At 42.4% G+C, this 27,562-nt stretch overlaps 1 protein-coding gene across 8 annotated transcripts in view; it reads left to right on the top strand.

The window, feature by feature from the left end:
• AGAP1 (ArfGAP with GTPase domain, ankyrin repeat and PH domain 1) overlaps window positions 1-27,562 on the top strand; it is a 707,317-nt gene that overhangs the window by 468,850 nt on the left and 210,905 nt on the right. For all 8 annotated transcript variants that reach the window (XM_048870105.2, XM_048870104.2, XM_048870107.2 and 5 more), the window contains one exon: window positions 10,048-10,216. In XM_048870105.2, coding sequence (XP_048726062.1) covers window positions 10,048-10,216 — 169 coding nt within the window. The remainder of the gene's footprint in view (window positions 1-10,047; window positions 10,217-27,562) is intronic.

Raw genomic sequence — 27,562 nt, 5'->3', positions numbered from 1 at the left:
AAACGTAGTTCACGTTGGCTTAATGATGAAGACCTTAGGAATGATTTTTCCATTATCAGACAAAGTAATCATGTTTCAATAATGGTGTGTAAAACTTCAGCATGGCTAGGAGTTGTCTTGCTTCGCACAGATGTGCTCCGATATATTGTAATGACACTACTACCATAACAGTACCTTGGCTTGTGAAATTCTACAGGCACTGACTGATCTTCTAGGACCCAATCAGAGTTTAAATGACGATCCATGTAAAAACTGTTGAAATGTGACATACGAGTGTCCAGCGGTGTAGCCAACTCCAGCAATGTTCTCACATCTCATTATATTTAGTGTTGTTTTCTTAAAGCCTTAGCTCCTCAAGCCATGTGATTAAATAAAGCTGGGATTGTCGTGTTAAAAAAAAATTCCTTGACTTCATGCTTCTGCAGAAAAGCTTGAAAATGGGGACTATAAAAACTCAGTGGCCAAAAAGAACCCAAAATATATTATTGTTTTTAGGCCAATTTCATGATTTTGGGGACCTGACGAATGATTTTTGTAAGTATGGGGGCTGGCAACATTGGTTCTTGCAGTCTGCCTATCGCAGTATTTAAATGCTGTGTTGCACAACTGGGTATATGAATAACTTTGTGCAAACATCTTTGGCTGGCTCGTCTCTTGCTCCAAAAAGTGTGTTGCCCCTTGAACTGTTTCACAGCCCCAAGGTATGTATAGGTATGTTGGATTAACAAACTACCCACACTCTCCCTGATGATCGTAGTCAATAAAAAATAGTTTGTTTCAAATGAAAATACAACTCTAGATATCTGTGAAGTCTGAATTTTCTTCTTTAATAATTTTCTGGGAAGGGCCATAGTAATCATAAAATCAGGTCATGTTGAATAGGTCTGGGAATTGACCCAAAGATTGCTTTGTTTATGACTTCATATTGCTATGTATCAATTAGAACGCAGATGTACTCTTTGAAACCTTTTGTATTCAGGGCAGACCCTGGGAAAGAGAAGTCGACAGGGTGATTTTAGGGGTAATATATGTTTGACAAAATTATCAATGCTCAAATTTGTGTTATAGGTATTTTTTATCAGTCAATATGTATGAAACACTGGAGTAAATGGAAAACAGGCATGAAAGATATATAGTGTTGTGTCTAATTCTAGCTGCATATCTGAGGTATTGATACCATATATCGTCCACACAAAAATAATTGTGGACAAGTTTAATAGCTTCTGTCCTAAAACCTTGTTCAGAATAGTATACCGCTTTATGATGTCATTTGTTACAATTCCTCTGGGCTTCACTTCTTAATTCTGTCATACTTTGATACATTGCTGCAGTTATTTTGTAGACGCTACATGGTAACCTCTTCAGCAAAAATGGTCATTAGAGCCTGTGCTACTTTACCACCTTATGTCGTGATCATATGGGATATCACACGTCACCGCTGTGTGTTTTCAACTAATATATATATTGTGTGTGATAGCATGTGTGCTTGTGTGGGAAACAAAGGGGTTGGTAGCGCGCCAGAGGGGACCGCTGCAGGAGATCATCCATGCAGTTTGTTGTTTACAAGGACGTTGTTTTCTTGAAATAGTGCTTCAGTAAGGATTAGTTTAAAAAAAAACACACCTAAATACATAGTTGCCATCCTTAAGGTAAGGATTGCACTGTGGGAAAACTGTCGAGGTAAGTAAATTTTAAATCCTAACAACCTTAACAGTGTCCCTTCAAACCTAAATGAAATCACCACTGCACCTGCTATGCCAAGTGAAAAATCACAGCCAACCAGGGGCATAATGAAATGTGGAGTTCTCAGTGTCCTGTATAATGGTCAGTAAGCTGTACCATAAAAGACTTCCACTTAAGCAGTCTGTGCTTAGGGTAATGAAGACTGATTATTCCTGCTGTTTCCATGTAACTAGTCCCACAACTGGGTAGAGATTCTCCTTGTTTGTGCATTAAGTGACCTGTGAATATATAAAGCATATTTAGCTTGGAATCCATTTGTTTCAGAGCATATGACACAAGATTTATCACATGTAATTAGTGTAGGGAACTGCAATGCACATGGAACTATTACTTGCAGAACAGTGTAAATGTGCAGTATGTAATAGATATCAACAAAGAGTGAAGCTCATTGTCAAAAAAGACTGTTTGGTTATTTGAACAAGTTGCAATTTAAATAGGCAAGGTATTGATTTATGAAGAGATGATTTATGAAAATAAAGCTCCATTTCTAGCAGAACTAACCAGTATAGACATACATGTTACATAAATTATTTGTGATAGACAAATTGTGGATCTAGTGCTTACGAAATGTTAGATCTGTTCTTGTTATGATCTAGTGGGAGCAGGGGGGATTGAGGGGCAGAGACAGAATAACCTGCTCAGATTTCCATGACAATGTGCAAACTATGAAAAATTAAATATTTTGTATGTTTGAGATCTGGTGTTATACATTGAAAGACCCCTCCGTCCCCAAGCATCAACTGATCTGATTAATACTATAGCATAGACACAGTGAATGTTTATTTTATTCCTTTAACTTCAGGGTCTCAGTTCCCAATGTTAATAGTAAGGGAACAAAATGACCTTCTCAGAAGGAGCTTTAGGTTGATCAGAGTGTTTTCCAGAACAGACTGACACACACATTTTAAAATGACTAATTGTCCCCCAATGTTATTTTCTGGGGAGGTAGCTTTGTAGTACCTTTTAAGAAATCACAGTGCACTAAGATGTTAAAGGACGTAATGTCCATATCTCTCTGTAGGAAGGCGTTTAGGGAAAATGTTCTTTCACTGCTGCTTGCACAGAAACCTGTGATAAATATTTTCTTATGTGGCTCATAACCGGACTGTAGGTTTTTTGCTGAGTTCTCTGCAAAGAATGGGGGAAGTGGAGTTGGAGATTGTTGTTTTTTTGCAGGTGTGCCTGTGGCCCCAAATGGAAACCAATCAAGGTGCGATTTATGTTCATTAAGTGCTTGTCAAAACTGAAAAATTTTCTAATCAACAGCAATATAGCAGAGGCCCCCTCTATGGCTGGGAGTGTCGCCTCCGCAGTATCGGCTATTTGCCTGTTACAACTCTAGGCTAGAAATCCACTGATGATTACATTAGGCTAAGCTGTGAAGTAAATGAACCATGTCTTATTTAGGTGCAACTAGCTTCAGTGTAGTCCTGCCCCGCAGGGCACTTTATAGCGTTTTATGGTTTTAAAATTAGTGTAGCTTCCCATTTGCTGCAGGGTGCTGCATGTTATGCCTTTGAACTCAATAAGCAAAGGGAAGGGGGCCTTTTGTTTTTCCCCCTTATTTTTTTTTCCTTTGCAGTTTAGCAATTTTGTTTTGCATCTTTTCCAGACGGCATTTTGCAATAAAAATGTCTGACTGCCATGTACACACAAAAGTACGGCTTCAGCATTTACCAGTCCACGTCTCGCACCCGCTTCTGACAAAGCAGTTGTTGCTGACAATGAACAATAGCTTTGCAGGTTACCATTCATGGCTCCCTAAGTCAGTATTATTCTCTAAAATATGCCATCTTGATCTTAGCTCCCTCTCTCCAAAAACTTCCAACATTCCATCCTGAGATAAAAACACGGGCTCTCTGTTTTAATACTTCGGCAGCATCTTTCACCTATGGATAAGGAAGCCTTAATGCAGTGAGCCTCACAAACATCTCTGTATGATAGACAAGCTGGGTCTCCTATCTGCTGACAGGGAATCTGACATACATGTATCAAATATCTGGCCCAGCACCACAGGGCAAACCAATAATAGTAGTGGGAATAGAACTCCTAACTACTTGCCCTGTGTCTTAACCAGTTTCTAGCATGGGGAATGGGAGCTGTCAGATTGTGTCAACACAAGTCACAGAATGGGAAGTGTGTGTTTTTTTTGGCTGCTAACACTTTGAAGACTACAGAAATATTCATGTACCACGTAATATTTGACTGGAAAAAGCCAACACTCTTCAGGTTAAATTCTGTATTTTATTACCTTAGAGTAAGTTATTGATGGGAGATAGAGAGAGGGAAAGGAATGCAAGAAAGAAAATGAAAATTTGAGGGACCAGTTTTTTTCTGGGACTTTCTGAGAAGTGAGAGGTTAGATTAGGTTTAGGTACATTAGGTTTAGGTTTTGTGACACACAGTAACCTTGCGATGAGTGTTTTGATGTTGAGCATGCAAGAAGAGTGTACTCAGCCAAACAGCTGTCAGTGGTTAGGGCCCTACCAAATTTCACAGCAATGAAAAATGCATCACGGTGTGTGAAATCTAGTCTCCACTGTGAAACCTGTCAATTGTGGGGCACTCCCTGGTATTGCCACCCTTGCTTCTGCACTGCCTTCAGAGCTAGATGGCCACAGAGCAGAGGCTGCTGGGCAGGCGCCCAGCTTCGAAGGTAACACCACTGCCAGCAGCAAAGCAGAAGTGAGGGTGGCATGGTACGGGGAGGTTGTCACTTTTGGGGTGGGCCTTATGGATGGACACAGTGGGCAACTGCCCAGGGCGCTGTGTTCACACACACCCCCACGCCTCCACACACACACAGCCAGCCCAAGGCCCCTTTAAACCTGAGGGCCGGGCCCAGAGCCGGAGAGGGGCAGGGTTGGGAGCATCCCAGCCAGGGGCTCCTACCATGCATCTGGCTCCAGCTGCTAGTTCTGCCCGGGCAGGGGTTGGACTTCCTCTTCCCCAGCATGGGCTGCTCCCGGGGCCCGGTCAGACCCACCTCCGTGAACCTCTGCCAGCTGCAGGAAGTGCTGCGTCTGCTGCCTGGGAGCCCAGCTCTGAAGGCAGGGCTGTCACAAGCAGCAGTGCAGAAGTATGGATGGCAATATTGCAACCTTCCTACAATAGTCTTCTGACCCCCCGCCCCCTTTTGGGACCCCCCACAGTTACAACACTATAATTTAAATATCTGAAACCATGAAATTTAAGATTTTAAAAATACTATAGCTGTTAAATATACCAAAATGGACCGTGAATTTGGTAGGGCCCTAATCATGGTAAACAGTATGTGTATTCTGTCGTGTGAGTGGAAGGATTGTGGAGAAGGGCTGCTTCAACTATAGTCCATCCAAATGCAACCAGACGGAGTCCTAAGAATCCCCTGCTCTGAGGCCTCCCAGGGAAAGAGCTGATATGGTTTCTATGCATGGAGGACCACACTGGAACATAGGACCTTTCACTGTAATTTCAGAACTGTCCAGTATCAACCGTACAAGGTACAGTGTCTCCCAGTCCTGGTCTGCTTTTGCAGCAAGAATCTGAGTCGCTCATTTTTGTATATCACATAAAGCAGTGCAGAATACTCCCACTTAGGCTCCCAGGGTCTATAGCTATCTACTTGATAATTTCATTCTCTATTAAAGGTCTCACTTGCTTTGCAATACTCAAGCTCCATCTCTGCTTCTGTAACTCTGACAGACCCCGGTCGGTGGTGGGTGGGATCAATTCTGGGACCTCTGGAGCTTAGTGCATGAGCCTCTACTGTATGAGCTAAAAGCCAACTGACTGTTAGCTAAGGCTGTAGAGCAGACTCATTTTATCTCTCTCGAAGTGGTCTCGGTGCCACTAGATGGGACAGAACACCACATCTAGGAGGTGTGTGGGTTATGCTTCCTTGCTCTTTGTATGGTTATTTATATCTGTGCAAAGTAATTGGAATGGTAATATTTTACACCTACTTTTCACAAATGTTGTTTAACCACAAGGAGAAATGCACTGGAGATTAAGGCCGTCAGATATACTGGATTTTAAACCTGAAGTAAGTTTATGGTATTTGGTTTCTAAAAATTGAGTTTGCATATTGTATTAGTTTGTACATTTCACTAGCTGTTCTTAGCTTATTAGTCAGGTTGTAGAAACAAAAGTGATTGGGTGCTTGCAGGGGTTGCTCAATGGCAGGGGTAACTTTTTAAATGCGATGGAGCCATGAACAAATGGAGAGTGTTCTTGCATAATAAACTAGGTTTTGGAAATAGAAAAAGTGAAATGCAGCTGATAGACTTTGGTAATTTATTTATTTGTATTTCATCCACAATGTACTGTGCCATGCATTTAAATCATATTAACAATATAGTTCCTGTGCCAAGGCATGTAGAGTCCAGACAGGCAACATGAGGATTGGAGGGAACATACAGCAGGAACGCGCATGGTCCTATAGTTCTGCCTTTAAAATAAACTCTGTGTCTGTGTTGTAAGAGAGCATTGTACACGCCTCCAAACCTGGTGGAGCTGTGTTCTGATTTTTTCTTATTTGAAGCAGTGTTGAAATAAAGGCCTATTCTCATGTGCAGACAGTAGTGTAGAGAAGAAATTAAACTACTGTGCCCAATGTTATGTGATATGGAAGGACATTTTTGTGGTTCCTTTCTTAAGTTTTGAAAATTAAAGTTTGATTTTTTTTTTCCTCTAGACAAGATTGTGTGCTTCCATAACATGAATAGTGGTTTTGTTGAAGAATTCTTCATAGCAATTTTTATTAGATTTTTTTTTATAAAGGAGGATTCTAATTGTTTTGGGAATGAATGTATGATAGTTGGACACCGGTGTTCACTGAATTTTGTTTGTGTGAGAGTGATTTAAAAAACTGAAGCCCACATGAATGTATACCAACAGTTGTGTAATGTTTTCATTGCAATTATTTATTCCAGTCAGTAAGGAACATCCTTAAATAGCAGTATTAAATATTCTCAAGACAAGGCCTATTTAGAAAGCAAAGTCATATCTATCTCTTTAGTCAGTCTTTGTGTTTGCCTAAGCAGCTTCCATCCATTTCACTGTTTAACTTAATTATATTTCCATTTATAGTGTTTCTGAAAAGAAAGCTGTATTATTGTGTATCATGTCTTTTCACTGTGGGCAATTCATTTTGAGGTGTTATTAAATAACATTTTGCAGCTTCCAGAAGTATTTGTCCTTTCTATGGCAATCACGGGTATTTTAGCAGTTAATTTAGTCTTATAGATACTAGTCACTTGCCTTGAGTAGTCAAATTAACACTCAGTAGCGCTATATTTGAGCAAACTGCTAAAGGTGTTACCTCAGGATGAAAAGCAATGAGAATCAATATAGTGAGTGTATTTTTAGGGAATATTGATTGATTGATGTGTTCTAGGCTTAACTTCAAGTACCAGCATGCCCCACAGCTGACTAAGATGAAGTCGCCAGTTACTGATAAATGTAGGCCATTACTTATGTAGTATTTCACAAGCTCGGAGATGAGATGAACACTTTTTTAAACAATTTTTTAGCTAAAGAAGTTGTGTATGTGGTAGTTACAATATCTGTAACGCCTACCAAATCCTAGTAAAGTGCCTCACATTTTCCCCACTTACAGTGCAACTACCTGCCATTGCTGTGAGAATTGGAGACGACATTGATTTGATTCAGTGCTGCACGGTATTCCTGTAGGGATCTGTTTGGTACACTGAGGCATTAATGACTTATCTCCCTTCCTCGAAAGGCAGCTCCACAGAAGGTGGTAGCCATGTTAAGCTGTGCTTCTGTCAGCAAGCTGAGAGCTGTGTCTCTCTGACACAACTCTCGATTGCTAGCAGGTTTCTCTCATTGCACCTCATTTGCATCTGGGACATCAATTAGCATGTTTGTTGAGGCTAATTGAATGAAACTCAATCATAGCTCTTAATTGCTTGACTATGTGAAAAGAAATCACATTAATGCAGCTAATTAAGTATACGGCAATAGATGCAACATAATTAGGAGTGAAATGTGAAAAACAACTGATGGCAAAGGTATAAGAGCAGGAGTGTGGGGGGGATTCAGGCACTCCGTTATCTTGTTATTGACGCATTTGGGGAGGGTTCCCTTTGCTCTGGTGCTTGTTTTTTTCACAGTGCTGAATGATGAACATGGACAACTTGAGAAGAAAAATGCAAATGGATTTGCAATTACTACTTTTTCAAGCTGTTGAGGGGTAGAAGATGGCACTTCTGGGGTGGCCCGCTGTTGAGTAGGCTCTAGGGACTTGTTAAGTGCTGTTTAAAAGTACTTGGCTTTGAATTACCCTCATGCCTTGTTAAAGAGTTTTTTCCCCTTTTTTCTCAGATCAGCGTTTTCTACAACTAACATCTAGGGGAGTTAAATCTGTAACATTTGCATATCAAAATCAGACTTGCTGTCTTCTCTTTAACACATCATATTCCAGATGACAGCGAGACCCTCATCTGTTCTAATCTGATCAAACCACACGTCACTCTTCTGACCATGCTGCATTATTTTGTAGTTGTAACTTTTAATTCAAGTACAGATCTAAGATGCGTGGATGCAGGGCTAGGAGGGAGTTGACATCCTACTGGAAGGAAGCTCAGTGCTTTCCTCTCTCCCTTTACGGGGAAATGTACAGGATTATTATTATGCACCCAGCACAGAATGAAAGGGTCTTTGTCATGTGCATTCAGTACATCCATAGAAAGTAATAATGTAAACTGTCATTTAGTGCTTGTGGGGCTTCTATTTTGTTTGGGCACCTTTGTTTAATAGTAAAATAATAGTTACAGTATATTTATTCCCTGCTTCCCAACATTAATTTACTCTTTCTTCAGTGAGTTTATACCTCACTTTCAAACCTGATTCCTTCTCTATTTAAGGCAACTTAATCTGCACCTGAGACATTTCCGAAACTGAGTGTTAAAGGTGATTTGTGTACTCGCTCCAGTTCCAGAATTTGTAGAGAACACTTTAAACTTCTCCATTAGCAAAATTTAAATGGAATACATCAGTTATTGTATGTTAAATAAAATGTGTCTATTAAAAGAGCGCATGCTGAGGTTTAGTCACTATCTGATTAGCCTCATTTTAGAGCCCATAAGCAATAAATGCTCAATTACGTTCCTCTTATTGTATTTTAATTTGTGAAGAATTGGCATTGAACAAGAAAGTTATACCAAGTTGATGTTTTATAAGGGGAGCTATTCTTTTCATCTTGTACTGTACCAGAAATTAGTGAAGGGAGGGTTTTTTAATTTTCGGCTACTCCTCTGATACTTAATTTTCAGTGTCACTCTGCACTCTAAAACCTCCAGTGAACTGTTCCGACTCCCCCTTCATACCATGTAGATATTTACTGCATTCACAAACAACCTGAAGAAATCTGATATAATTTCTTTATCAAATTGGATAAGTCTACCAAAAAATAAGTATTGCCCCAGTAGCAGAGTTCAGCATGTTTAAACAGAATGTGTATTTCATATTGTAAAATTTGTGTTGCTGTGTTAAAGGTGAAGTGGTGTTTATGGAAAATAAATAATTTACCAAATTGTAGCCATGTAAGAGTTGCAGTGATTTGGACCCATAACAGGCCTACGTGCAAAAAACTATTTTAATCCTTCTGACTTTAATTCAGCCTTCCTAATCCCAACATTATGGAATCAAGTCAATTACTTAATGGGAAACAACCCTGAGGAGAACATCGTTGTTATCACAAAAATAAATGTTAGCCTGGCAACTAAGAATTACAAGACTGTTTCCAAAAAAGAGAACAATATAAGATCGTTTCAATCCATTTTATTTCCATAGTTACCTATGGAGTTGAGGAACTCAGAAATATGCAACTCTGGTTTTTGTACATGCCGTTTTGTACCACTAGCATACTAACCACTCAATTTTTGGCCCTATTCATGAAATATCTGGTTGCTTCAGATATAGTAGCTATTAGTCTGGCTAAGTCTACATGACAATACTATTACATTGGTCACCCCACATACTGTTAGAGAATTCTATGGAAGAATTCTCTTTGGAGAACAGATGCAAAGGCCTCTTTTTTCTGGAGACTCTGTGCGGGAGTAAAGAAGATGAGTGTAATTTGCTGTGCTGCAGAATCCTAGTAGACAGGTGGTTGTTTCTATGCAAGCCACTTACCAACCTCTTTCTGCATTAGGATCTGTCCTCTTGGTGCATTTATGTATTTGATAAGAAAGAATTATGAAAGTATTTTCCCACTTTTAGTCTCCAGTTCTTAATATACTATTCTAACTTCTAGTTTTCTTGTACCTTTTTGATTTTTATTGGTTTGTTTCTCTGCAGGACTATATGCAGAATGTTCACGGAAAAGAAATCGACCTTTTGAGAACTACTGTGAAAGTGCCAGGAAAGAGGCCACCTCGAGCGACGTCAGCTTGTGCACCCATCTCCAGTCCCAAAACGAATGGCATGTCCAAAGACATGAGCAGTTTACACATCTCTCCTAATTCAGGTAAGAGAATAGCAAGTTGAGCAAAACAAAAGAACATATGTTCTCTTCCAGTCAAATACATTAGTGTGTGTGAGTGAATGCATATGTTCATACATATATACCACCTATGTGGAAATGATAGCTATGAAATAAATTACAAATTCAAGTGACAAATGACATCCATGACTGTTAAACTTTCCCTCTGTCTACTAATCCATTTCCCACAAGAGGTCTCAAACCTCTGAACACCTTTGAACTGCCACCTTTTAATTTATTTTAAAGTGCTTAGCCAGTGAAATATTTCCTTATTTCCCTTCTAAAGTACACAAAGGCTAACAATGAGAAATATTCAGTCCTGTCCCAGTGCGAGGTTATTGGGTCCAATATGTTGCATCCCTGCTGGGCTAGAAACAGGAGATTTATGCCATTGGAAAAGAGCACTTCCAATTTGCCAATGGGATTCACAGCACCCATGTCCAACTTTTGTCTCTTCCCTCTCCATGTTCTTGTCAGCTGTTGGAAGCAGGGTCAGAAGAGGAACATCTTCATTTGCAAAATCCTCCCATACACTGTGCTGCAGAAAGTGAGAGCGCAGCTTCCTTTTTAAAATGTCCCATGCTCCTCCAAACCGGAAGCAGGAAACAGTGGGTGAGAATGGACGCTTCATTTCTTAGAGAACATAAGAATGGCCATACTGGGTCAGACCAAGGATCTGTCTAGCCCAATATCCTGTCTTCTGACAGTGGACAGTGCCAGATGCTTCAGAGGAAAGGGATAGAACAGGGCAATTTTTGAGTGATCCTTCCCCTGTCGTCCAGTCCCACCTTCAGGCAGTGGGACATTTAGGAGCACCCAGAGCACAGAATCATAGAACATATGGGTTGGAAGGGACCTCAGGAGGTCATCTAGTCCAACCCCCTGCTCAAAGCAGGACCGATCCCCGACTAAATCATCCCAGCCAGGGCTTTGTCAAGCCTGACCTTAAAAACTTCTAGGGAAGGAGATTCCACCACCTCCCTAGCATGGGATTGTGTCCCTGACCATCTTCACTAGTAGCCCTGGATGGGCCTGTCCTCCATGAATTTATCTAATTCTTTTTTGAACCCAGCTATAGTTTAAGTCTTCATAACATCTCCAGCAACGAGTGCCCCAGATGGACTGTACGTTGTGTGAAGAAGTACTTCCTTATGTTTGTTTTAAACCTGCTCTCTATTGACTTCATTTGGGTGACCCATGTTTTTTGCGTTATGTGGAGGAATAAATAAAACTTCCCTATACGTGTTCTTGTAACCATTCCTGATTTTATAAACCTCAATCGTATCCCCCCTTCATAATCTCTTTTCTAAGATGAACCAGTCCCAGTCTTTTTAATCTGTCCTCATATGGAAGTTGTTCCATACCCCTAATAATTTTTTTTTTGCTCTTCTGTGTACTTTTTTCCAATTCTAATATATCTTTTTGGAGATGGGGCAACCAGAACTGCACACAGTATTACATAAGAACATAGGAACCAAAGGTCCGTCTAGCCCAGTATCCTGTCTTCCGACAGTGGGCAATGCCAGGTGCCCCAGAGGGAATGAACAGAACAGGTCATCATCAAGTGATCCATCCCCTGTCGCCCATTCCCAGCTTCCGGCAAACAGAGGCTAGAGACACCATGCCTGCCCATCCTGGCTAATAGCCATTGATGGACCTATCCTCCATGAACTTATCTAGCTCTTTTTTGAACCCTGTTATAGTCATAAGAACATAAGAATGGCCATACTGGGTCAGACCAAAGGACCATCCAACCCAGTATCCTGTCTGCTGACAGTGGCCAATGCCGGGTGCCCCTGAGGGAGTGAACCTAACAGGCAATTGGCCTTCACAACATCCTCTGGCAAAGAGTTCCACTGGTTTACTGTGGGCTGTGTGAAGAAATACTTCCTTTTGTGTGTTTTGCCTATTAATTTCATTTGGTAATTGCTAGTTCTTGTGTTATGAGAAGGAGTAAATACCACTTCCTTATTTACTGTCTCCACACCAGTCATGATTTTATAGACCTCTATCATATCCCCCCTTAGTCATCTCTTTTCCAAGCTGAAAAGTCCTAGTCTTATTAATCTCTCCTCATACGGAAGCTGTTCCATACCCCTAATCATTTTTGTTGCCCTTTTCTGAACCTTTTCCAATATATCTTTTTTGAGATAGGGCACCCACATCTGTACGCAGTATTCAGGATGTGGGCATACCATGTATTTATGTAGTGGCATTATGATATTTTCTATCTATCTATCCCTTTCCTGATGGTTCCTTGCGTTCTGTTAGCTTTTTTGACTGGCCCTGCTCACTGAGAGAATGTTTTCAGAGAACTTTCAACAATGGTCCAAGATCTTTTTTTTTTTTTAGTGGTAACAGATAATTTAGACCCCATAATTCTGTATTTATAGTTGGGATTATGTTTTCCAGTATGCATTACTTTGAATTTATCAACACGGAATTTCATCTTCCATTTTGTTGCCCAGTCATCCAGTTTTGAGAGATCCCTTTGTAACTCTTTGGAGTCTGATTTGGACTTTGCTATCTTGAGTAATTTTGTATCATCTCCAAACTTTGCCACCTCACTCTTTATCCATTTTTCCAGATCCTTTATTAATATGTTGAACAGTACTGATACCAGAACAGATCCTTGAGGGACCCTGCTATTTTAACTTTTCCACTGTGAAAACTGACCATTTTTTCCTACCCTTTGTTTCCTGTCTTTTAACCAGTTACTGTTCCATGAGGACCTTCCCTCTTACCCGGGACTACTTACTTTGCTTAAGAGCCTTTGGGTGAGGGACCTTAAGAACATGAGAGCGGCCATACTGGGTCAGACCAATGGTCTGTCTGGCCCAGTATCCTGTCTCTGACAGTGGCCAGTGCCAGATGCTTCAGAGGGGGTGAACAGAACAGGGAAATTTTTGAGTGATCCATCCCCTGTTGACCAGTCCCAGCATCTGGCAGTCAGAGGCTTAGGGACTTCCAGAGCATGGAGTCAAAGGCTTTCTGAAAGTCCAAGTAAGGTATATCCAGGGAATCACCCTTGTCCACATGGTTGTTGACACTCTGAGAATTGTAATAAATTGATGAATCATGATTACCCTTCCCCAACAAATCATATTCTTCTAGATGTCTTATAATTCTCTTCTTTTCTATAGTTTCAACCAGTTGGCTGATATTGAAGTTAGGCTTGCCAGCCTGTAATTGCCAGGATTGTTTCTGGGACCTTTTTAAAAAATCAGCATTACATTAGCTATACACCAGTCATCTGGTACACAGGCTGATTTAAGCAGTAGCTTACATATCATAGTTAGTAGTTCTGCAATTTCATATTTGAGTTCCTTCACAATTCTTGGCTGAATGCCATCTGATCCTGGTGACTTATTTCTGTTTAATTTATCAATTTGTTCCACAATCTCCTCTATTGACACCTTAAATTTGTCATCTAAAAAGAATGGCTCAGGTGTGGAAATCTCCCTCATATCATCTGCTGTGAAGACTTGATGGAAAGAATTAATTTAGCTACTCCACAACGGCCTGGTCTTCCTTGAGTGTTTCTTTAGCATCTCAGTCGTCCAGTGGCCCCATTGGTGGTTTGGCAGGCTTGCTACATCTGATGTACTAAAAAAAAAAAAACGTTGCTGATTAGACACCTCTTTCCTTAGTCAACCACATGGCCAATTTATCAAAACACTGCTGATCACTGGGATGGTTTTTCCCCTTTATTACCGAGTTAGCAATCAACTTTGATATTTGTGACCTTTTCACTCGCATTTGAAGGGGGTTGATGGATTATTGCTATTTACATTTTAAAAAATAGAAATAAATCCTTAAAGTATTTTACATTTTTTTTAAATGTATGAATTGGTGACATAACTTAGTAGGCAAAAGACGCTTTATAGTCCTGATGTGAGTGTCTTTGAGAGGCAGTTATACCCTTTTGGCATCTTCTTCAACCAATCGGAGTGAGGTATATATTCAGGTCATTCTGTTTGGACATCAATCCCTATGAAGCATATGCTGTCCTCCAGCGTGTGATGTAGGAGGGGAGCCAAACTGCAGCAAACCCTTATTAATAGGATTGTGGGAAGGGTCACACCGAGAGGTGCAGGTGCATACAGCATCTTTCCCATTGTCCAACTTGGTGTATAGTTGCAATACTAGCTCTGTGCTTAACGTCACTCACCAGAGCAGATCAGGGCCAGACTACAATTCAGTGCCAAATAGAGAGTGGAGCTGAGGGAACAATTCCCCAACACAGCTTATTCCTGTCTCAGGGCAGCAGAATTTCTAGTGCCCTTTCACTGGTGCCCTGAGCAGCAGTACTTCTCACCGGGCCACTTTAACAGACTTGGGCGTGGGTGAGTAGAGTGGGGATATTATAGTTAGATTGGTCAGCCAGTCAGCAGCATGACAGAACCAACAGCGCTGCTGTAGAGAGCCAAGATCTGTAGGTCAAGGTTCTTACTCCTATGTCATCCTTTGTTGGGAATTAGAAGCTCTGTCCTCCTACCATTCACCGGTGCTATTCTCACAAGACAGTCGAGGGGAGTATCATCTCAACAAAGGTTACAAACCTCTAGCAATATGTTTTCAACTTTCTCCATGAGATTCCCATGACCTGGAACTAACAAGCTGCTTCTCACTTCCCACAAGGTAGGTGGATGGATTGCTCTAGTGCTGAAAGTTTGGCTCCAACACTGCCCCCTTTCAGGAGTTGCTTGCCCAGCACTTAGGAATGCTTCTGCCTTCCGTCCAGAAGAACTTGAACTGTCCATTCCATGGGCAGAGCAGATAGAAAGGCAGGGAGAAAGCAAACTGTAGTGAGAGTCTGAAATGGGGGAGATTCTCTTTCTCATGCTATCAGCCATATTCTCTGAATGTCAGGGTGGGTAGTTAAACAAGACCTACCTCTCCTAGGGCAGACTTCCCAACATTCAGAGGATCCTTAAGGTGGTTTTGCACCACAAACCTTGTCTTTCTACCAGGGCTGGCACCCAGGTATGGCGGTTGCCATCATTGCTAGAGCCCTCTTCATGGCTTACTAGGACAGCTATTAATATTGAGTGGCTGAAGTCTCTCCCGCATCTAGCAAAACTGAGTGAGTTGGGTACAGTGAGGAATGAAAGGGAACCAAATGATCAGACCACCCTCACTTCTTCTCCTGTCCTGCTTTGAAGGCTATGCCCCATAGTGGTTTCCATCACTCAATTCATGCAGCCATTCTTTAGCCTGTGTGTGTCTTAGATGAGCAACTCTTTGATTTCCTTGGCTAGGGAACTGCTTCATGTGGATCCCTGATTTTTTTTAATATAGACTGATTGCAGAATTGTCAGTTTGTATGATAACAGAGCAAAGAAGATGGTGTATTTTAAAGGATAGCACAGCTCTGTAGACAGCCTTAAGTTCAGACCCAAATATGTTATTTTTTGGCTGTCTGATCCACGATCCCTTAGTCATGGCATGGTAGGGATCTCTGTCAACAGAACTTCCCAAAAGTGGGAAGTACATAATTTGTTATCCATCTGACTCTATGCCCAAGAATGCCTTCTGTAGGATTCTATTGAGAGAACAAAGATGGTATCAAGTGTTGAGAGGGTTGCTGCATCCTAATGCCTATCAAGGGTGATATAATTTCCATAGTTGAAGAGTGAGGAGCTACAAGAGTCTTCCATCAGAGGACTCTTTCTTACTTTTTAAGCTCAGCTTGGTCCAAGAGAGAAGAATCTGGCTAAAATTGTGAAACCAAGAGCAAAAAATCCTCCAGAGGGACTTCTCTTTCTTTCTTTAGAGAGACTTTTTTTTCAGCTCTATAAATCTGACTGCTTCTGGAGGCTTTTTGAAGCTTTTGTTTTTAGGTTCTTGAATCATCAGATTCACAAAAGAGACCTTCTGAACATCCACAAATGTCTATTTGAGCGTCCAGGAAAGATGATGGAGATTCCAAGGAGTTGGCACCAGGTAATGAAAGGTGAATGAGCGCAAACTGTCTCAGAATGTGTATAGAAGAGGAGTGATGGGACTGGTGTCATCCTAATAGGTCCACAGGCTTGGATTCTCTTGACAGGTGTAAATATCAGCCTCTTGTCCATGGAAGTAACCTCTCTCCAGAGACTACAGGACCCAATGTTGCCAGTACCCTGTCAGGTTCAAACTGATGGGCTGGAACTTAAGAGGGCAAATCTTTTGAAGACTCTGGGTATGCTAAACAGTTAGCTGATGTCTTCCTACAGTCTAGACTCTACATCCAAGGCCAAGTGCCATGTCTAACACATTTCAAACACTGGAATGCAAAAATCTGTCCAAAATCAACGGCAGTCAAAACTTGCCTTCGTTTTCTTTCTGATGATTTGTTGAAGGTCTGACCTTCAGCACCTCTCTTATAGATGCATCTGACTACATTAGTCACCTTCGATTTATATACGGGGGAAAGCATCTCAAGCTCCTTATTCTAACATTGCCAGGTTCTCCAAGGTAGTCGTAAAACTGTATCCTGTAGTCATACTCCTGTAGCCAGCTGGAAGATGAACTACTCTTTGAACCACCGATTGACTTAAAAGTTTTTAATTGTCTCAAGTTTTACTCAGTTGTTTCTTTTTACCGTTTTTAAATCCAGACATCACACCTCCTTTTCAGTCCTTCTGATTCTTAGGGAAGTAAGCGGCATCACCAGTATGTCTGTCAGGCTATTACATTACCTGGACAGAACAAAGTTTGTCAGGGAAAGACAATTTATTTATTTGTTCCATGGGCAAAAATTATGGTTTCAGAGCTTTAAAATCAACCGTCTCTTGCTTGGTCTCAGCCACAATTCTTCTTCGAGATGAGTGTCCCTGTGGGTGCTCCACTGTAGATGTCGGTGCGCCCCACACCGTTGTTCAGAGATTTTTACAGCAGTATGCATATTGGCTGCGCATGAACAGAGCCTGCCTCACATAGCAGACTTGTCTTAATTGTGCGCATGTGTGACTGAACTCCTCAGTTCCTTCTCTACCGTCCCCGGCCTGAGTTGGACCTAGAGCAGACTCGTTAAAACTTTTTCTTTTACCCATTCTACATCCTTTTTTCCCGTTAGTTTAGCACTCTAGTTACTAGATAAGTTCATCCCTTTAAAAAAAAAATTCATTCCTGCTTGTTCCTCTCAGCGTCCAGCTGATGCTAATATGCCTGGCTCCCCAGGATTTATGCGGTGCACTACGTGCAGGGACGCCATCGCTATCTTGGATGGTCACTCTCAGTGTATAAAATGCCTGGGGGAGTCCCTCATTCCTCAAAATGTGCCCATTGTTCCAAATTAAAATCCCTGGCACGTAAAGACAGAGAACTCCGCCTGAAAATGATTCTTGGGCAGAAGTCACTCGGACCTGCTTCTGACCCAGGTACGGGCTCCTCAGTGAACTGCAGCCCTCCCGCCTCCAAAAAGGACAAAAAGAGAAAACAACTGCCTCCCTCACCCAGAAGGGAAACATTGCAAGCAAAAAGATGGCTGAGAAGGTCTATTTCTTCTATGCAGACCTTCCCCGGGCTCAGCACCTTGATGTGCCGGTTCCCCCGGCATCATGGTAATTCCTGCCTGTGGCTGCGGTGACAGCGCAAGCTCCCGGTGCCGAGGCTTCAGGCTTCCAGTTGCCTGCCTCTCTCATGGCACCATCTGGCACCGCAGTGGACACGGTGCCAGCACAGATTACCTTGCCGGAAGAGACACGGGCTGCGCTTACCTCCCCGGCACCACCGACCTCAGTGCATGCATTGAGCGCTACGGTGCAGAGAACACTGGTGCCAAATGACCCTCCAGCACCGCAGGCACTCCTAATTTCACACAGGCTCTCCGGCACTGCAGTTCATTCATTCACCAGACCTACAGGTGTCACCTAACCTACAGTCACCTCTACTTGACACCTATTTTTCTCCGGACATTCGCATGTGGTCCGGACACCTGTCTACACCTGTATCTCACTTTTCTACTGATGAGGAAGCCATAGTGCAGGGAGACTTTTCACCATACCAGTTCTCCCAGTCACAGAGCCAAATCAGCACAGGTCACAGAAAATCTAGGTCTTCGCTCATCAAAGACCTCCCTCCCTGGTATACAAACCGGTGGATGGTACCACCTATGCCCTTCCCCAGTCAGTGGCAATACTGGGGTCCATGGGCACCATATAAGCGATTCCACTATGATCACCAAGATGCCAAAAATAGGAGCAATGCCACCTCACCGCCACCACCATTGCATACGGCTACAAATGAGACACAACAACAAGCTGTTACTCCACACTTCGATGAACACACTACACATGCCTCCCCAACCCTTATGGAGCCCGTATCCACACAGGATGAGGCTATACTGCCTCCCCCACCAACACTGTTGGATGACTTCTTAAAATTTCAAGACCTCTTCAAAAGAGTTGCCAATGAGTTGAGGATTAATCTGGAGGAAGTTTCTGAAAACCAACATGAGTTGACTGACATCCTGCAACCTTCCTCCACATCCAAGATTAGCTTACCTATAAATCCAGCCATTATGAATCCTGCCAAAACCATATGGCAGACACCAGCTACTAGTACACCTACCTGTAAGCGAGCTGACCGGAAATATTTTATTCCTTCCAAAAGGTCTGAGTTCCTTTTACTCACCTAGCGCCAAACTCATTGGTAGTAGAGGTAGCTAACCAAAAGAATGAACCCCAGTTCCCAGGTCTACCCCAGCTGATAAAGAACGTAAAAGGCTGGACCTGCTTGGTCATAAAATATATGCTTTGTCCACATTACAATTCCGGATATCTAATTTTGCGGCCGCTCTGGCAAAATATGACCACAGAAATTATGAGAAACTCATGGGCTTTATTGATGACATTCCAGAGGGCAAAAAAAATCAGTTTAAAGCCATAGTCTCTGACAGACAAATCATCTCCCATACCGCACTACAAGCTGTGCTTGATGTTGCTAACACAGCTGTGAGGTCCATTGCTAACACAGCTGCGAGGTCCACTGCTATAGCAGTCGTGATGCGTCCAGCTTCCTGGCTTTCATCGTCTATTTTTCCTTGCGAGGTTCAGAATACCATCAAAGATCTCCCTTTTGATGGTGAAAAAACTATTTGCCAGTAACACCAACGATGTGCTTCACTCCACGAAGGACTTGAGAGCGACAGTATGGTCTCTCAGTATCCAAACCCCTGCAAATAGGAGGAGACAATATAGATACCAACCTTATCAACATCCACGCTACCCAATGTATACTCAACAAAGTCATAGACCATATGAACAATGTCAGTGATCAAGATACCAACGTCACCGCACCAATCCATCGGCTCTATGTCAACCCCTTCCCACTAATAAGCAAATGTGAAGATGTGACTGAGGGTATAGAAAACGTCATCCCTACTTCAGTGTTTATTCTTCCCCACTCCCCCGCCCCCGTCCCTTTTCAGGGACTCCTCTCACAAACAACTGTTCCACCAAGAGGTGCATCACCTCCTCCAATTAGGAGCAGAAAAACCAGTGCCTGACAACACAGAGGAAAAGGGTTCTACTACCATTACTTTTTAACACAAAAGAAAACTGGGGGATGGCGACCCATTCTCGACCTCAGATGCCTCAATAAATTAGTTAAATAAAATTAAAAAGAAAAAATACAAAATGGTGACTCTTGCAACCATAATTCCAGCACTGGAGCAGGGAGATTGGGTTTTCTGGCCTCAGCCTGCAGGATGCTTATGTTCCTGTGACCATACATCCTGCCCACAGATGTTTTATTCGCTTCTTTCTGGGCTCACAGCACTCCCAGTACAGGGTCGTACCTTTCGGCCTCTCGTCTGTGCCTCGTGTCTTTTCCAAACTCCTCACAGTCATAACAGCTCATCTCAGAAGGCAGAGAATCATAATTTTTACTTACCTCAACAACTGACTTTTCAAAGCCAGGACCTTCCAAGAAACCATTCAGTCCACACAACGGACATTCCAATGTTTCCATGCTCTGGCCTGCAAATGAACAAAGAAAATCTTCACTCACTCCCACCCAACAACTGGAGTTCATAGGAGCACATTTCGACTCATGCAAAAGAATAGCATCTCTCTCACTCCACCTTTTTAACATCATCAACCTTTTCGTTCCCAAGCTGTGCAACAGTCCACAAGTGGCTGCACGAGCTTGCCTACAACTCCGAGGCCACATGGCCTCTTGCACTTTTGCAGTCAGGAACACTCACCTCTTCATGAGGTGTTTCCAAAGCTGTATTCCACGGTCTACAGACCGAATGTCCATGGTCTGAACAAACTTTTATACATACCTCCCAGAGTCTAGGACTCCCTCCACTGGTGGACATTGTCTCACAACCTTTGCTCCAGGGTCCCATTTCTACAGGACATCCCATCGGTTGTCATAACTACAGACGCATCCCTTACGGGATAGGGAGTACACATGCCCCAGTACACTACTCAGGGTCTTCCGTCTCCTGCTGAGACGTCCCTTCACATCAGCGTCTAGAACTCTGAGTGATACGCAATGCCTGCCTCCAATTTCTCCCTTTCATACAAAACCAACATGTCAGGACAATGACCGACAACATTGCCTGCATGTTCTATGTAAACAGGTAAGGGGGGGTGAGGGCGCAATCTCATCCCCTTTGAACAGAAGCAATGAAAGGATGGAACTGGTGTCTCAGACACAATGTCTCAATATCGGCTGCATACTTACCTGGCTCTCTCAATACCACTGCGATGACTTCAGCAGAAGATTTCCCATAGACCACGAATGGGAACTAAACAAGGATATAGTACTAGACATATTCCACACATGGGGATACCCAACCACAGACGTTTTCACAACTGCAGCAAACAAAAAATGCCCAAGATTTTGTTCCAGAGCGGGACTAGGCAAACACTCACCGGGGGATGTGTTCATGTTCCCATGGAACACCGACCTAATGTATGCATTTCCCGATACCGCTCATATACAAATTATTGATAAAAATACGAACACACCAAGCCAGGGTCATAATGATAGCCCCACATGGCCCAGGCAGGTATGATACCCCTTCCTTACCAAGATGTCGCTTTCCGCACCCATCCCACTACCCTCCACCCGAATATCTTGTCCCAACAACAGGGTCTACTACTCCACCCCAGTTTGACCATGTTACACCTCAAGGTTTGGTTCCTTCATGGTTCTGAACTGGCTCGGAGCAGATTCAAAATGTACTGCATTGTAGCACAACAAATTCTACATGCACCACCTGCCTTCATAACTGGACAAGATTTACACACTGGTAGATTGTCACAAACACCGCTCCTTTTTTCCATGCCTTTCCCGCTAATCCTTGACTATCTGTTTAGAGATTAAATTCTCTAGACTCTCCCTGAATTCCATCAAACTCCACTTGACTGCAATTACAATGTTCTATGATGCCATCGATGATAGTCCAATCTTTGCTTATCCCATTACTAAGCAATTCCTTAAGGGACCCCAAATCCTATACCCAGACATCAAACTGCCTAATCCATTTTGGGACCTCCCCAAGTCTTAACATGCCTAACCAAAACCATTTGAACCATTAGCCACATGTTCCCTCCTACTCTCTCTATGAAAACAGCATTTCTGGTAGCAATTGCCTCTGTGAGACGCACAGGAGAAATTGCAGCACTCATGGCAGATCCTCTATACACCATATTTTTTTAAGGACAAAGTCACCCTACGCTTACTCTCTGAAATTCTCCGAAGGTGCACTCATCTTTCCATGTCAGTGAGCCTATCCATCTCCCTACCTTTTCCAAAACCACATGCAAATTCCTTTGAATCTACGATGCACACTTTGGACATGCGCAGAGCTTTGTCCTTCTGCTTCGACAGGACTAAAACCTTTAGGCGTTCCAACAAGCTATGCATCCCCATTGCAGAACGCTCTAAGGGCTCATTTATCTCTAACCACAGACTTTCTAACTGGATGTCGAGTTGCATTTGTCTGATCAACTACAGAACATAACTCCTCCTACCTTTATCAGGACTCACTCCACCAGATCCATGGCGGCCTCAGTGGCCTTTCTACTTAACGTCCCCCTTTAAGGACATTTCCAGAGCTGCCATTTGAGCTTTTGAAAATACATTTGCAAAACATTATGCTCTTACACAGGGACCCATCACCGATACACGTGGGCAGAGCTGTTTTATCGACTGTATTCCTTCCAGATCCAAAGTCCCTACCTCCTTGAGAGAGACTGCTTTTCAGGCACCTACAGTGGAGCACCCACAGGGACACCTCTCGAAGAAGAGGAGGAGGATACTCACCTGAGCAGTAACTGACGTTCTTCGAGATGAGTGTCCCTATGGGTGCTGCACTTCCCCCTCCCCCCCGCCCCATCTATTTCGGAGCTGGGACAGCCTCCATTGTAGAGAAGGAACTGAGGAGTTCGGCCTTGCATGTGCACTATTAAGACAAGACTGGTACATGAGGCAGGCTCCGCGCATGCGCAGCTGATACGGGTACTGCTGTAAAAATCTCCGAACAACAGCGCAGGGACACACCGACACCTACAGTGGAGCACCCACAGGGACACTCATCTCGAAGAACATCAGTGAGTAACCTCTTATTGAAAAAAAACAAGATAATATTAAAAACAAGTTAAAAAAAAGGCACCTACTTGGGCTGGTTTTACTGACTGTGAAATGTATAGCAGAGTTCCATTCTCAACATATTTTAGCATTCAGCTCAATAAAATTGAGGGGGTATATAACAAGCGATGGCTTTAAAGAATACTATGGAAATGTTAGTATTTTAGAAGATTACATCGCAATCTATAAATAGGTTTGCTCTTCTGACCCTCATAATGGTGAAGGATGCTGGAAACGTTCTTCACACAGATAGAGGATCACAGCTTCAATTCAACTAGAGAGGAAATATAGACAGATGCAGTTCAACTCCCATGCACAGCAGATAAGGTTCCGAAATCAGTACATATTTAAATTACACAATTGAATGTGTCTTTTGGTTGTGCTGAAAATATTTTTTTCGAAAGCTTTCTCACTATAACATCTTGCACATGAGTATGAAGTGACTGTGAAGAGAAAATGCACATAAATATGTTTTGAAGTACAGGAAACCTATATGCAGTGTATTTCACATTTGAGGACCTATTGAAAAACTAGTAGTGGTGGGGAGATTTGAACACTTTGTACAATACAGTAATGACACATTGGAAACACTTCTGTTTTTGCATTGGAAAAAGTTACTGAAAAGCAGTGATAGTGCGTAGCTGATAAGAATTGGAGAGAGATTATGTGAATTAGCCAGTGAAAATTTTTTTCTGAAGTGGCAATGAAAGGGGAAATTTCATGGCCTGCTGTAGAAAAGTGCAAAATAATTGTCTCACAACTGAAAACATTTGTAATTTGACCCTCATTGTGTTCATGGTGCTTTCACAGAAAAGCAGGGGTTTTGTATAAAGATTATAATGCAGTTGCCTTCAAGTTGAGTGTAGTTAGCTTAGTGATGTCACCTGGTATTGTTCCCAGATCGGGCGAGTCTATTCCATGCGTTCAGGAAGGATCAGCAGATGCTATTTTGACTCTTGGGTATTTCTAAGACACTTATCACAATGGTATTTAACCATTACAGTAATATTTAAACTGCATTTCTTGGAGGGAGAGACTACGGCTAAGAAGTTAGACAGAAAATAATTATATTTTCCCCAATTTTTTTGGAATCAATAGTAATTACACAGTCCAGCCTGGGAATGAATTCTTGTCAAAAGTATATTTGGGAACTAGGTTCCTGTTAAAATTTTGAGAAGCCGTTAGCTACACTGAATTTGAATATTATCTATGGTTTTAACAGAGAAACATAGGCAGCCCTCTGAGAAAGTGGAGAGGTCTGCACTCCCTTTGGCCTTATTTAATCCCCCCATTTTATACAGGCAAGGAACTGTTGCATTTTCCTGTGTTTGATATTAGTATGTGTTCGTTTATTGCTTCAGAGTTTACCATTTCCTAAGAGGAGCAGTTCTCTGTGGGGTTTTTTTTGTTTGTTTGTTTTTTGTGTTCTGTCATTGTAGACCTAATGTCTCTGGTGCATGATAGAGCTCCTCATACCAAAAAAGCACGCCTGGCTGGCTTTCACTCTTATGTGACAAAACTACATACTTCTTTTAAAAAAAAAAAAAAACTGTGTTAAAAGAACACAAAGGTTGCAAAGTGAAATACCCATTTAGAAAATGTGACATTTATAATTCCTGTCCAACTTTAATTCCGCTTCTTTGCACTTATGCATTGTGATAGTCTTGGGCAACATCTCATAGGAAGTCGACTGGAACCCAGCAGTTCCATGCAGTGTCTTAAACACAAGAAAACATACCTTCATATTTAACAATTGTGTGCCTTATTCAGTGTCTCTCTTGTGTGCTACATAGGGCAGGGATCCCGTAAAACACATGATAATGTAAATCAACCTGTAACATAATACATTTCCACAAGAGGGCAGAATTAAGATTGCACCTTAATTCCAGGGTTTTCTGACCCTTGAGTGCTTGATTTTGCAACCTTAACATTCTTTTAACATTTTTAGTATGAACTGTCCTGGGGTTTTTTAAGCAAACTGAAAAAAACAGAACTATAGTGCCCTCTACATGGGCCATCCACTTTTTAATCCAGGACCATAATATGCACATCACAGACTTCTACTGCTCAATCTAAAGGAGTAAATGACAACAATAATAGGCTATTGTCTTCCATGAGAAGAGGCCACTAGAGGGGAATGCTACGTACGCTTTGCCTGTGCTTTATACAGCTGTTTGCTAGACAGCAGAAGAATTTGGGAATCTGGAATCCTAGGTTCCATTTTGGGCTTTTTAGGGAGTGGAGTGTCATCTGGCAGCGTAGTAGGAAGAACGCCTGAGATATAAGCCCTAGTATCAGAGGGCTGGTATGAGGCAGAACCTACTCACAAAATCTGGCAAGAACAGGGCTGATATTTCAAAAATACACATTCCTAAGAAGTGCTAGTCACAGAGTACTCACGCAAACATATCCCGTTATCAAGTGGTACCAGAACATCCCGATATCAAGGATGGTACAAAAACATTCCCCAAGGATAACAGTAATGACCCCTGACCCCTCCTAAAAGATAAGGTAAGGATGATAGGTAAGAGACCTAGGGGTGACAGTGGACGAGAAGCTGGATATGAGTCAGCAGTGTGCCCTTGTTGCCAAGAAGGCCAATGGCATTTTGGGATGTATAAGTAGGGGCATAGCGAGCAGATCGAGGGACATGATCGTTCCCCTCTATTCGACATTGGTGAGGCCTCATCTGGAGTACTGTGTCCAGTTTTGGGCCCCACACTTCAAGAAGGATGTGGAGAAATTGGAGAGAGTCCAGCGAAGGGCAACAAAAATGATTAGGGGTCTGGAACACATGAGTTATGAGGAGAGGCTGAGGGAGCTGGGATTGTTTAGCCTGCAGAAGAGAAGAATGAGGGGGGATTTGATAGCTGCTTTCAACTACCTGAAAGGGGGTTCCAAAGAGGATGGCTCTAGACTGTTCTCAATGGTATCAGATGACAGAACGAGGAGTAATGGTCTCAAGCTGCAGTGGGGGAGGTTTAGATTGGATATTAGGAAAAACTTTTTCACTAAGAGGGTGGTGAAACACTGGAATGCGTTACCTAGGGAGGTGGTAGAATCTCCTTCCTTAGAGGTTTTTAAGGTCAGGCTTGACAAAGCCCTGGCTGGGATGATTTAACTGGGATTTGGTCCTGCTTCGAGCAGGGGGTTGGACTAGATGACCTTCTGGGGTCCCTTCCAACCCTTATATTCTATGATAGTATGTAATAAAGATGTTTTGATCGAACCAACATGTACACGGTGAGGGGTAGTACCCCTGTGTCATGGGGCAGTATGTAACTTGTTTGCATCAGGGTATAAAGATCTATCCCAGAGGAAATGTCTTTGTCTAGCCTAGAGAGGAATGGAAAGTCCCACCGGTCACTGAGCTGGTCCATTGTTACAGGCATACATATATTAGTGGTGTGGTAGAGTCTGCGGGATACTAGTACCGTGCTTTGTCGACAATAAACCTGGCTGGGTTCCTGCATCCATTAACTGCTCTTATAGTCATCGGGCGGTTTGCTCGAGGTCTGCCATGCCAGCTGTCTGTGCAGGGCTAGGGCAACACACAAAGGGAACACACGCACACACAGCCAAATGTCTTATCAACATCTAACCACAGGTGGTTGCCGACAGCACAGCATATGGTTTTGGGTTATTAATTTTGAATAACATTGTAGCTACGTAGGTAACACTGAACTCTCTTCAGAGCCATGCCAAAACTGACCTTGTGCTCTTTGAATTTCCTTGTTTGTAAAATGGTGAGAGTGATACTTGCCTAGGGAGGCAAAATCCCACCAATAATTATTGTGGGCTGTGCTTTTGTCTTTTGGGCCACAAGCACCTTGCGGCCATTTGCACCTTCTTCAGTCATGAGACAGCTCTGCTGCAATCATAGAATATCAGGGTTGGAAGGGACCTCAAAAGGTCATCTAGTCCAACCCCCTGCTCAAAGCAGGACCAGTCCCCAACTAAATCATCCCAGCCAGGGCTTTGTCAAGCCTGACCTTAAAACTTCTAAGGAAGGAGATTCCACCACCTCGCTAGATAACGCTTTCCAGTGTTTCACCACCCTCCTAGTAAAAAAGTTTTTCCTAATATCCAACCTAAACCGCCCCCACTGCAACTTGAGACCATTACTCCAATATGAGCTAAGAATGCTTAACCAGCACCTAGCCTCGCTTTTCCAAAAGATTACCTGTTGGAGCTCACATGCCTATATGAATCATTATCCATGTATATGATAAGATAGAGATTGGGATGTGTGCTTCAAAGGTACCTCTGTTTATTGTGCTCCAAATACAGGGCATAGCGCTCCTCCCATAACTTGTCAATCTCAAGATGTCATTAAATAGGTGACCTGTTCCCTGTCACCACTGTTTTCTGTGATGGTGCTATAACATCCCAGCTCTTTCCTGTCCTCTCACCTTCCATCTCAAAAGCCTCTCTGTACATGTGCATTTATTGCACATGCAATCTCTCTCATTCTTCACCTACCAAAACCCAGACATATTTCAATGATGTCTGCTATAGTATTTCTGCTTGCTTGAAAATTCTAGTGTAAAGGGGCCTTACAGATTCTTTTTTCCATGCTTCCAAAATTTTTAGCAGCAAAATTTCAGCATTTAAAATAGCATGCAAAAAAATGGCAGGATATTTTTCGTGAAATACCAGTGAAATGTTTTTGCCATTTCTGCATACGGCTACCACAAAATGGCAGCTGGAGTTCCTTATCAGTAATTATCCCCATTGCCA

This window comes from Caretta caretta, chromosome 11, assembly GCF_965140235.1.
Source record: "Caretta caretta isolate rCarCar2 chromosome 11, rCarCar1.hap1, whole genome shotgun sequence".
Classification (NCBI taxonomy): domain Eukaryota; kingdom Metazoa; phylum Chordata; order Testudines; family Cheloniidae; genus Caretta; species Caretta caretta.
Note: the sequence above shows the minus strand (reverse complement) of the source record. Positions and strands in the feature narration are given on the sequence as shown.